The sequence below is a fragment of the Pararge aegeria genome, chromosome 12 (assembly GCF_905163445.1).
Source record: "Pararge aegeria chromosome 12, ilParAegt1.1, whole genome shotgun sequence".
Taxonomy (NCBI): domain Eukaryota; kingdom Metazoa; phylum Arthropoda; class Insecta; order Lepidoptera; family Nymphalidae; genus Pararge; species Pararge aegeria.
In genome coordinates this window covers 6,543,489-6,554,595 of record NC_053191.1, presented here as the reverse complement: position 1 = coordinate 6,554,595, position 11,107 = coordinate 6,543,489, and the positions used below count along the sequence as shown (strand labels likewise).

The following is an 11,107-nucleotide window of genomic DNA, read 5'->3' as shown; positions in this document are numbered from 1 at the left end:
TAAAATAAAACATTTGGGCTCGTCCGGGATTTGAACCCGGGACCTCTCGCACCCAAAGCGAGAATCATACCCCTAGACCAACGAGCCGCTTGATTGTAGTTTTGAAATTTAGGTATATATCGGACACGGCGATGAAACTAAAAAAAAACAGTTTTATTGCGTGATAATTAATAATAGATATTTTAATATTCAAAGATTGGTTTGTTTAATCGATAATATCTGACAACTGAACCAACTATGTTAATCATTTCACCAATAGAATTATATTTTATCAAGGAGTAGCATGTGCTAAATGTTTTTCTCGTAAGAATAAGATTTAGCCTGAAATCATGGTATTCGAAGCAGGAAGAAAGCTGCTTTATCTTTTTATACTTGATATAGAAATAATAAATTAAATAACACATTACTTACCTATGCATGCCACACATTACGATGTATTAACCGCCAGTCGAGATCTAACCGACCCTCGGGCATGTAATAGTGCCCTCATTAGGGATTCTTGGTCCCTTGTGCTCGTAGACTTTTACTTTCCTACATCATTCGAGCTGGTGGGCTTTTATTACTCAATAAATACACTCGTACCATTTCGTAGTACTCTGAATTCGAAAATCCAGATATCGTGTCGTTGTTTTGCGACGCACGTGCGTTAGTCGACGCTTAGGCAATCTCCCGGGAGAGACTGGCGCTAGCGTCGACGGCGTCGCGTGTCTTGCATTTCCGCCCCTCCACACCGCCAGCGCCGACCGCGTTGCGATCTCTGATTATTATTTATTTCGGTTTATACCTATTACGAGTAGCCATGATTTGCTTATATTATGCTCGTACATGGTAAAAAAATATGGAAAATTTAGTGGAAATATGTTCTATTAACTATACCAAACCACCAAAAAATTTTCCGCAGTATTTTCAAAATGTTATACAGTATAAACTTTTCCTTTCAAAGTATGTAACTTAGACCCATAGGTACTTGGTAAAACTAAAAAATATCGCGCAAGTTCTTCACTGTGTTCTTCTGTTCTGTTCTTCACACACAACCATGCGGAAACCGATAGTAGCTAATCTTGGAAACTTGACGCCTAATGACATTTTAACTTTAATACAGTTATGGTTTTTATGGATTACGTAAATGATTTCGCGTAGCTGATATTTGATATATTGAGATATCTGTATATGTATAAACTTTTCCTTTCGAAGTATGTAACTTAGACCCATATGTACTAATATTTTGAATATTTATTTTATTATTGTTTCCTAGTACTTACTTAGATTGGTGGTTAGACCAATCGTAAAAGTCGTGTTTGTTAAAATTTTACGGGAAGGGGTTTAGTTACACTTCTATAGTAGTCTACTATTTATAAAAATAATAATAATATACTCACGAAACCATGAATTTGTTCATTAGGTATTATTTTTAAAACCGTCACTCGTAGTACTGTTTGCAGTCAATTATACGAGGATATGGAATATATGCAAAATCATTTTCCTTAACATTTTTCTATTGTAAGAGCAAAACAAAATATGGATTTCCTTTCTTTGATGAATATTTTAATCAACACAAAATGCCATCTGACTAAAGCGTTCGAGTTTCGAACGTAAGATGGCAATTTGTGTGGATACCATATCAACGATCATTTTTACGGTTAATTTAAAATAAAGACAGATTTTTTAAATAAAACACAAGAACCATATTTTATCACATTTAATTTAATTTTATTTCAAACGTAAGTTTATTTCATTAAATTAATTTCTCTTTACTAAAAGTTAAATTGACTTTATCGTCAAAATTATTAATTTAACAAGCATCGTAGTCTACTTTATATGAAACGAGTTTGTCGTACAAAATCGTCGTGTCGTATATCGCACAACAAATTCGTCTCGTGCCTATTAGACCTAATAACATTTTCTTATATTAACCATAAACTTTTGGATTCTCCAAAGGATTATCACAATTTCGGTAACCTTTGCACGTTAACATTTGCGAGAGAATTAGTTTGTACCAGTGTTTCACAGATGGCAGCACTTGATTGATGATATTCGTTAACTCATACGGATCGCTTGCTAGATCGTACATTTCCGAGAAATCCTGAAAATTAAAGAAAGTTGCGAGTGTCAAAACTGTTGGACACAAATCTCTAAATAAAATTATTGGCGGTTTTAAAACTAGAACTGTCCTTGTCACACTCTATTGAAATATCTAAAATTAGTGCTGTCTCTTTCCAGGATGGATATTAGACAGCACTAATTATAGACATTTCAATTTTGGTTTAGTTTATAGTTAATCAAAAATTTTACCAATATTTTCTTAAAAATATATGTGTATAGGTAGTTGTTTATTTATTTCTATTTTATTATTTATGTACCATAAATAGTGAATGATAACATATGATACATGAAGTGCACAAAGCTTATTTAAATAATCTACAAACTGTGTTGCGGGAATTAAAGGTCACCGTTAAAGCAAATGATATTTCATTGCTTAAATCGCACATAATTTGGAATAGTTAATTGCGTGCCGAATTTCGGAACTCGGTCCACTCGAAAGAGAGTCTTAACCATTAGGCTATTACCGATATTGTTTGCTACGCTATGATTTATTCGAACAAAATCATTTACCTTAGAATCAGCGAAACTGCAATATTTGAAGTTGATCCGCTTGGCGATGTGCCGTAAACACGCAAACGTATTGTTCCTTGCATCTTGACATTTGCACTCGTATTCCGGATAACATTGCTGGAAAAATAAAAATAAGTAAATGATGTTTTACTTGACTCTACTTTTCTTAATCTAGTAATTTCATATACTATTTAAGTAGGTTTCATAGAATAAGGTAGCGGTGATAACTCAGTGGAGAGGACTTCGACTTCACTTTTGGGGGGGCGAGTTCGAATGCGTTCTGAGCAATTAAAATATCACCTGCTTCAACGGTGAAGGAAAACATCGTGAGGAAACCTGCATACCTGAGAGTTCTCCATAATGTTCTCAAAGATGTATAAAATCCGCCAGTCCGCAATGCGCCAGCGTGGTGGACTACGGCTCCTTAACCCCTTCTCATTGTGGAGGAGGACAATTCAACTAAATTAAATTGACAACACAAATAATAGTTCTACCCTTTTCCAGATGATTCAAAAATTATGAATTCCCAAAACCACCCTTAGTTTTATGAAACTGCACACTCTCAATAGTTATTATTATAAAAGTTATCTTATAAGTGGTTTCCAAAACAAACTTTCGCAGTAGCCGATGGATTATTTTAGATTCTAGTATAATTGTTGGGTAAATTGTAAAACCTGTTTATTAAACAGGCTTTATCATAGTTACTACACGTAAGCACTCACACAGACATACATATAACACTCACAAATATAACTTTATGATTTTTGATTTTTTGCCACAAGGAGTGTTTGTTTCATATATTTTTCATTTATCGTATGGACATAATAAAAAAAAAACGTATCTTTCGCCCTATTCTACGTTTGTAGAAAAAACGACACTAACAATAGAAAAAAGGTATTTAATACATTAAAAGTTTTATTAGAACACATTATCTAGGCATTATCGGGCAACCAAGTTTCACTCAACATTGGAATTTGAGATTTTTGTACAATTAAATCACTAGAATAAGCCCGCAGACATTGACAATAATTGAAAATGTACACTGACAAACCTTTTCTTGAAAAACCATAATGTTGACTATAGCTAACTAGCGCGCGCATCGTAAAAATTTACTCTCGTTATCATTAAGCATCGCCGAATAGTTGTTGTTACTTTAAATGCCGCCTAACGTCGTTATCTTAGAGTTGGTGAAACGTTTTTTCTCTCTATGTATCACCCAAATCATACGATTTAAGCGTTTCCTACGTTTAAACGGGCAATATACTCTAACTAGTAAATATGTAAAAATTTAGTGTCAGAAAACACTACATTTTTACATATTTAGGTGTTATGATTAAGTACTTTTTTTTGATTCTGCTTTGTCTCTTTTGTGATAAACCGTTTTTTCATTATTTTTTTTTCAAATCTTTAACGCCACTAAAGTCGCCAAATTGGTTTTTTGCATATTGATCATCTCGGAACACTTACCGCAAGATTATCGCTATCGTACTTCCAAGGGCAGTTTTCATCAACCGTACCATCCCTGCCCTCCCCATAATACTCCACTAGCATATTTCTCTCCATTTCCAGATTTCCATCAAGCCGTTCAACAGGATGAGAACTCTTTGGTGTACTTTCCAAATCATTTTTCATTGCGAATTTTATAGAACGGCCGTCCATGCTTTCTGGGGGCATTAAACCAGCTAGCGCCATTATTGTTGGCGCTAAATCAATGTTTAATATTGGTTGGTTGTCTGTGGTATTCTTTGGTATGGTTGGCCCCCGCATTATTAGTGGTACTTTTATATCAGATTCGTATGGCTGTCTCTTGTCGTACACTTGGGAGAACTGACCTGTAAGTATATTCAAAATGTCAAAGTCAGAAATATCTTTATTCAAGTAGGCCCATAGGTGGCACTTTTGATGCGTACATGAGAATTACACGGTAGTGAGATGATGGCGATAACCCCATTCGTTAGCTTAAAACTAAAGCTGAGTCATGACTGAAGACGCTGAACCGATTCATACCAAATTGGGCTTATATTTATCAAAAGAAGCATTCGTAAAGCGGATTTTTTCTTTATTTCAATGAACATTGCACAATAGTTTAGAACAGTATTTTTTTCCCACAGCTGGTTTTTTACTCTTCTAATTAACTCCTATGGTAATCGTTGCAGATAGGCACCGAGGACAAACCTCTGCGGTTTTTTCGGTGCTTTCATACTTATTGATAAATATAAAAAAAAAGAAAATAACGCAAGCACCTCTAAGTTTACGTTGTAGATGTAAGTTGGAAGCAATTAAATATCACTTGCTTTAACCGTGAAGGAAAACATCGTGAGGAAACCGGCATGCTTGAGAGTTGCGTGTGAAGACCACGAATCCACACTTGGCCAGTGTGGTGGGCCTAAAACTCTCTGTATGCGGGAGGAGACCCATGCCTTGAAGTGGGCCCGTAAAAGGATTGGTCACCATCACCACCATCACATCAACCCATTAACGGTACAGAGCATGGGTCAATTCCCACAAATAGAAGGGGTTAAGGCCGTAGTCCACCACGCTGGCACAGTGCGGATTGGTGCACTCCACACACCTTTGAGAACATCATGTAGAACTCTCAGGTATGCAGGTTTCCTCACAATGTTTTCCATCACCATTGAAACAAGTGACATTTGAATTAATTTAAACGCACATAACTTTAACGACACAATAGTTTGAGACTATTTTACCTACCAATATGATATCCGTTATCAGACGTATATATCAAGTAGGTGTTCGACAGCAATGAGTTGGAATCCAGAGCCTCGACGACATCTGCAACCATTTCGTCGACGGCTAACAGACTCTCCCAGCGGGAACGGTACACGCGATCCAATTCAGGTATCAATGTGTCCGGCAGAGGTGAAGGTGGCATTGTTATAAGCCAATGCTTGTCCTGAATAACGGAAAAACAGAATCATTCTAACATATATTTAATGTACGTGTGAAAAGTGACATGACGGCCGACTGGCGCAATGGGCAGCGATCTTGCTTTCTGAGTCCAAGACCGTGGGTTCGATTTCCACAACTGGAAAATGTTTGTGTGATGAACATAAATGTTTTTCAGTGTCTGGGTTTTTATTTGTATATAATAAGTATTTATATATATATAAAAGAGAAAGTGTGTGGGTATGTTTCGTATAGGCTCCGAAACGGCTGGACCGATTTTAATGAAACTTTCAGGGTATCTCCGGATTGACCTGGCGAGTAATACTGTAAAGTATGGTGACGTTCGGAGCACTCAAAGTTAAAGTCAAAGTCAAAAATATCTTTATTCAAGTAGGCCCAAAGGTGGCACTTTTGATGGCGTATATAAGAATTACACGGTAGTGAGATGATGGCGATAACACATTCGTAAACTTAAAACTGAAACTCCTATTGTTGAACTGTCAAATACAGCTTTATTAAAAATTGAATGATGTAAGTTTATTGTTTAAATAAAATAAAGCAAAATCTACCCCGTCGAAGCGGGCTGGGTACGCTAGTTATTCATAAAAATATTCATCAGTCATCTGAGCATAACACAAAAGCTACGCTTAGTTTGGGGCTAGATGGCGATGTTTTGTATTGTCGTAGTATTTTTATTATTATTTATTTATGTGCCTATCTGAATAAAGAAATATTTGTCTTTGACTTTGGCACATGAGGGTAACCACCAGGCATCCAATTTTACAGACACAAGCCTTGTTTACCCATTCCGTATAAAATCATAAAAATAGTTATAAAAGGTAGCACGAAAAGAGATCGAACGCAAGATGGAATAAATCAACGCAATATGGGCAATCGAAATTGTTTCTCAAGTCATTCGACAAGAGGAAGAAAAAACAACTTATGTCACGGAGCAGAACCAATATAGCGCTGGCAGCAGGCATAATCACAGGACATTGCCTGTTAAATAGACACCTAACTATGATGTTATGTAACATGGTAGATTGCCCTTCCATGAGCTTCGATCCGCTTAAGTGGGAGGTCCCGGGTCCGATATCCGGCAGGGGGCAATTTGGGTCATAATTTCTGAATTTTCTCTGGTCTGGTTCAGTAGGAGGTTTCGGCCGTGACTATTTAACACCCAGCCGGCATCAACGTGCTGCTATGCGATTTAGCGTTCCGGTACGATGAAATTTATTAGGGTTTAGTTTTAATATAACTGCTAGACAGGTCAGCCCGTTACCATCTTGCACTATCTCCTAAAACCAGGTGATGATGCAGTCAATGGCTCACTTGCAGTAGAAAAAAAAAGAAAATAGAAAGCATAAAAGAGAATCGAAGCTTTGATATTTTGAAACGTTTGAGAAAAAAGTTTTATCAAATATGTTAATTTGATTCTCTTACCGTTACAGCCAGATTGAAGTTGGGATGCCTGACAGCAGTAACATTGCTGAACGTCCCCTCATGCCTTGGCGCTGGTGTGAAGGGCTGGTGCGGAGCGGGCGGTGCCAACATCATCAGAAACGGCTGTAGCTCCGTTTGGTTCTCTATGTAGTTCAGGCTTAAGTCTCTCTGGAAGGATTGCATCAAAAGAAGACCACTTTGAGACACAGCCAAAAATTGGGAGTTAAAGCGCCATTTTGACCGGAGACAGCGTGACTGGTTTGAGTCATCATCATCATCATCATCATATCAACCGATAGACTTCCACTGCAAGAAAATACGAGTAGGTCTTTTGTAGAGTTCCAAATTCCACGGTTTTGGGCCCTCCTCCGAACTATGTGCCCCGCCAATTGCCACTTCAGCTTCGCGAATCGTTGAGCTATGTCAGTTACTCTAGTTGTTCTACGGATCTCCACATTGTGTTTTGAGTAGCTTTATAATAATAATAATGAATGAATGGATATACTTTTATTGCACACCACAAAAAGTACATAAAAAAAGAAAAGTATAACAAAACAACATATACAATTCGGCAGCCTTATCGCTTCATTGCTATTCCTTCCACGCAACCAATGGCGAAGAAAACAAAAACAGAAAATAGGTAGGTTATATATAAATAAACCAATAAAATATATTTCATTATTTAAATAAATATATATTACGCAACACTACTTGTAACTAAATACAAATAAATAAACAAGCACGGCACACACCAATTGTAAATATATATATTTATAAAAATGATATTCACTTAAAAATAATATAATAAATTAAATAAGAATCGAAATAAAAAATTATCTTCAAGTTTAAATTTAAATATTTATTTATTTTGTTTCATATTGAAGTGATTGATTTCGGTTAAAGATAGTTAGATGGATGGAGAGAAACATATACCACTTTTTATCCCTGGGAAACAAACTATGGCAAACCCGTAAAAGCGCGCATCAAGAACGATCGCAACAGCTAGCTTAACAATAAGTAAATACTAATTGCAACTTACTATGATATCTGTGAGATATAAATCTGTGGCGTGAGTTGGTACTCCGTCGTTGGAAATTGTATAGTTGTAGTAGACAGAATTGCCGACCAGTCCATGCCATTCAGTCCATCCTGGTGGGATTTGTTCCGGACCTCCCGCGCCGTGCGTACCATACTAAAATAGGTTACAAATTCGTGAGAACGAACTTTGTGTATACACAAACAAGTAGGTCAGTTAAGAATGGTTGGTATGTTTGGTTTGGGTGTTTCTTATGAGAGAGAGAGAGAGAGGGGTAATTTTTTGTAGCAGTAGAGCGTTTTAGACGCTTTACAACCGAGTAAAAGCAGCCCGCGTTCATCGATTTATAAGACGTTAACACGATAAAAAATGATGGCAGTATCTAAATTTTTTCGTAACTCACTCATATTATTCACCGAAGAAATGTTCATGCAAACTCACTTCATTTAAATATTTCCCCGCGTAGAACGTGTTATACCCGGACTCCTTCAACGCATTGGCAAAGGTCCGTGTTTCGAGCTTCTTCCAAGTGCGGCTGTAGCAACCTCCTTGTAGGCTGTTATTCCACGTCATGTGATTGTGTACGTGCAGACCGGTTAGCAAACTGGCGCGGCTTGGACAGCATATCGGTGACGTCACGTACTTTAAGATAAACAACATTAAAACAGTGTTTAAAGTATAATAGCTATCATTACATGCTATTTTTTGCATGCTATCATTCATTAAATGGCAAAATATAGATATTTAACTCGAAATTGGACGATTACGAGATATTCCCTAGTGAATTATTTAAAGACATTCTATTTAGAAATAATCTGTCGCATTTCAATAAAAGTCTGTAACAACCAGACCCCAAGTGTTGTTATGGCATGCTTTTTTAAAAATTTGCTGTATCCTAAACGCAGTGTCAAATTGCAAATCAAACTTACAGAGTTGGTAAACGTTGTCCCTTCGTTACCGATGAAGCGTCGCACACACTTCATGGGGTCCTGAAAAATTAAAATTATAAATAAAACAACAGTTCTCTTTAGCAAACATTTTATTAACATTAGACTACTCATTTTAATTTACTAACCATCCCACCTAAAACTGCATCTTGATCGTCTGTTAAAATAACGACGAAGTTGGGCCTCTTCTCTTGGCACACCACATGGTTTAGCAAAAGGGTGAACAATAAATAATTTAGCATTGTTTTGGAGTATCGATTAACTTAGTTTGTGGGTGAAATTTATATTTAATGTTTGTGTTTACTACTGCGGGACTGCGGGCATTACTTCAAGCCCCGCGCACTCGCTCGCGATTAATACGCCGATTGAGAAAAATCCGACACTCTTCACCAATGACCTGAAAGATAATGCAGGGATCAATAAACTTTTGTATGTAAATACAATGAGTCAGTTTTCACATTACATTTCTCGATACATCGTTTTCTCCAGCTTAGTTGATAATGTCTAGATTAAAGCAGAGATGGGACATTTAGGGTAAACTAGTGATAACAACTGGGACTCCATGAAATATCTTTTGCAACATCAGTGTCTCATTTATATATATCAAAACACCCACTAACACAATGTCTTGAATTAAATATAGTCAAATGTTAAAATGCTAATCAATTTAATAAAATAACCGGCGCATATCAAGTTATAGTTACCAAATGTTTAATTATTCATAAAATTTATTACTTTATGTCTCAATATTACCTCAAGGTGGGTTCAAATCTTTTTGTTTAAATACATCCAATTATTGTTCCACTCCTCCTTCCACAGGGCAGTACTCTTTCTTTGTACGCTGCCAACACTTTATCTCATACTCTTAAGCACAATATTTAAAGTTATTTAAATTCCAGCTTTACTTATTTAGTTGATAGTTTTGCACTTGCAAATAGACAACAAAGTATCCAAATATGCCTTAATCTCTGCACTTTTACATACATCTTGCCTTATATACTTTGGTCAGTGGAACGTAAGAGTTAAGAAACTATTCATCCAAAAACCTAATCTTATCTATCTTTTCTAATATCATATGTAGCACATGCATAGCACAACACAACTCCTGTTGCTGATACAGCGAGTTGCCCCGCCGCAACCGTTTATTTTAACAGTAAAATTTTATATTTTACACAAGAGTTGCAATCGGTACACTGCCCTAAACACATGGCTAACACACAGATTAAAAGAGTTATAACAAGGGAAGTGAGTTATTATTTACCCTTTACCAAAGCTCCTAAAAATATTTGGTTTTTATCTGTTTAACTGACTGTATGTTTGTATATAGAGAGAGGTAACACAATGTACAAAAGTTAGTATTAAAGGTTCTCATTGATTACATTTAAGTCAGATATAATATGTTCACTCTTAATATAATATATATAATTATTATTTTATAACTGAGCAACATTAATGATGATGATGATCTGTCTGTCTGAAATTATTGTTCATTATGATTAGGAGTGAAAAAGAATGCTCCAAGTATCTGACAACACAAAAACACATAAAAATTTGTTGTATGTATTTATTTTTAGGAACTGATTACATTAAGTCAGATAAGTGTATTATCGTTGGCAGCAAGCCATTGAGCTTTTTTCTTTACCACACAGAAAAAAGTCATTGTTTTTGAATAAAACAACTGCTAAGTAACTTCTAATGGCAGTCAAACAAGCAGAAATTAAAAATATATTGTGAGCACTTCAAGGACTACTTGAAACAATGAATTTATTAAACAATACACTGGAGCGTCGATTAGTAGATTTAGTCGCGCATTTTCATTGTATGTTATTTTGAGGTTATGTGTACTTACCACTTAAAAGGATCATAGTAGAAATCTTTGATGAAACCAGTAAATCCCTTTTTGCCCATTATATCCGAAACAGATATAAAATTGTAATATTCCAACCAACGTTTAATTTTTTTTTGTGAAAATTTCGAAAAATTCTTGCACAAATTATTGCACCATTCGTCGTAGGGAAATGTGTGAAATGTCAGATGTCATAGATGGGACAATAGGTTTCAGAACTCTGTGACGTAACAGACGATTCTTTTTTTTAATGGCAGGTATATCATCGTACAGCCATATCTTCAGTTTAAAATATGCCTATAAAATATGCTGAAA

At 35.8% G+C, this 11,107-nt stretch overlaps 1 protein-coding gene and 1 non-coding gene across 2 annotated transcripts; both read right to left on the bottom strand.

The window, feature by feature from the left end:
- Window positions 1-15: 15 nt before the first annotated feature.
- Window positions 16-87, bottom strand: Trnap-ugg. Its single transcript has one exon. It is a non-coding gene; the product is annotated as a tRNA-Pro (tRNA).
- Window positions 88-1,684: 1,597 nt separating this feature from the next.
- On the bottom strand, window positions 1,685-10,992 carry LOC120628244 (N-acetylglucosamine-6-sulfatase-like). The gene is made up of 10 exons (XM_039896523.1): window positions 10,796-10,992; window positions 9,075-9,343; window positions 8,929-8,988; window positions 8,441-8,641; window positions 8,003-8,155; window positions 6,964-7,131; window positions 5,326-5,527; window positions 4,081-4,445; window positions 2,614-2,730; window positions 1,685-2,083 (listed from the first exon to the last, which is right to left on the bottom strand). Exons 2-10 carry the CDS (start codon window positions 9,186-9,188, stop codon window positions 1,910-1,912), a joined length of 1,554 nt encoding a protein of 517 aa, XP_039752457.1. The 5' UTR covers window positions 9,189-9,343; window positions 10,796-10,992; the 3' UTR covers window positions 1,685-1,909.
- Between the last annotated feature and the right edge of the window lie 115 nt (window positions 10,993-11,107).

Bases quoted from the DNA above. Each gene is read 5' to 3' on its own strand.
- LOC120628244 (XM_039896523.1), bottom strand. From the start codon at position 9,188: ATGCTAAATTATTTATTGTTCACCCTTTTGCTAAACCATGTGGTGTGC. The intron at 8,642-8,928 runs GTAAGTTTGATT...TTTATCTTAAAG, and splicing joins GGACAACGTTTACCAACTCT to TACGTGACGTCACCGATATG. The intron at 2,731-4,080 runs GTAAGTGTTCCG...TTATTTTTCCAG, and splicing joins ACGATAGCGATAATCTTGCG to CAATGTTATCCGGAATACGA.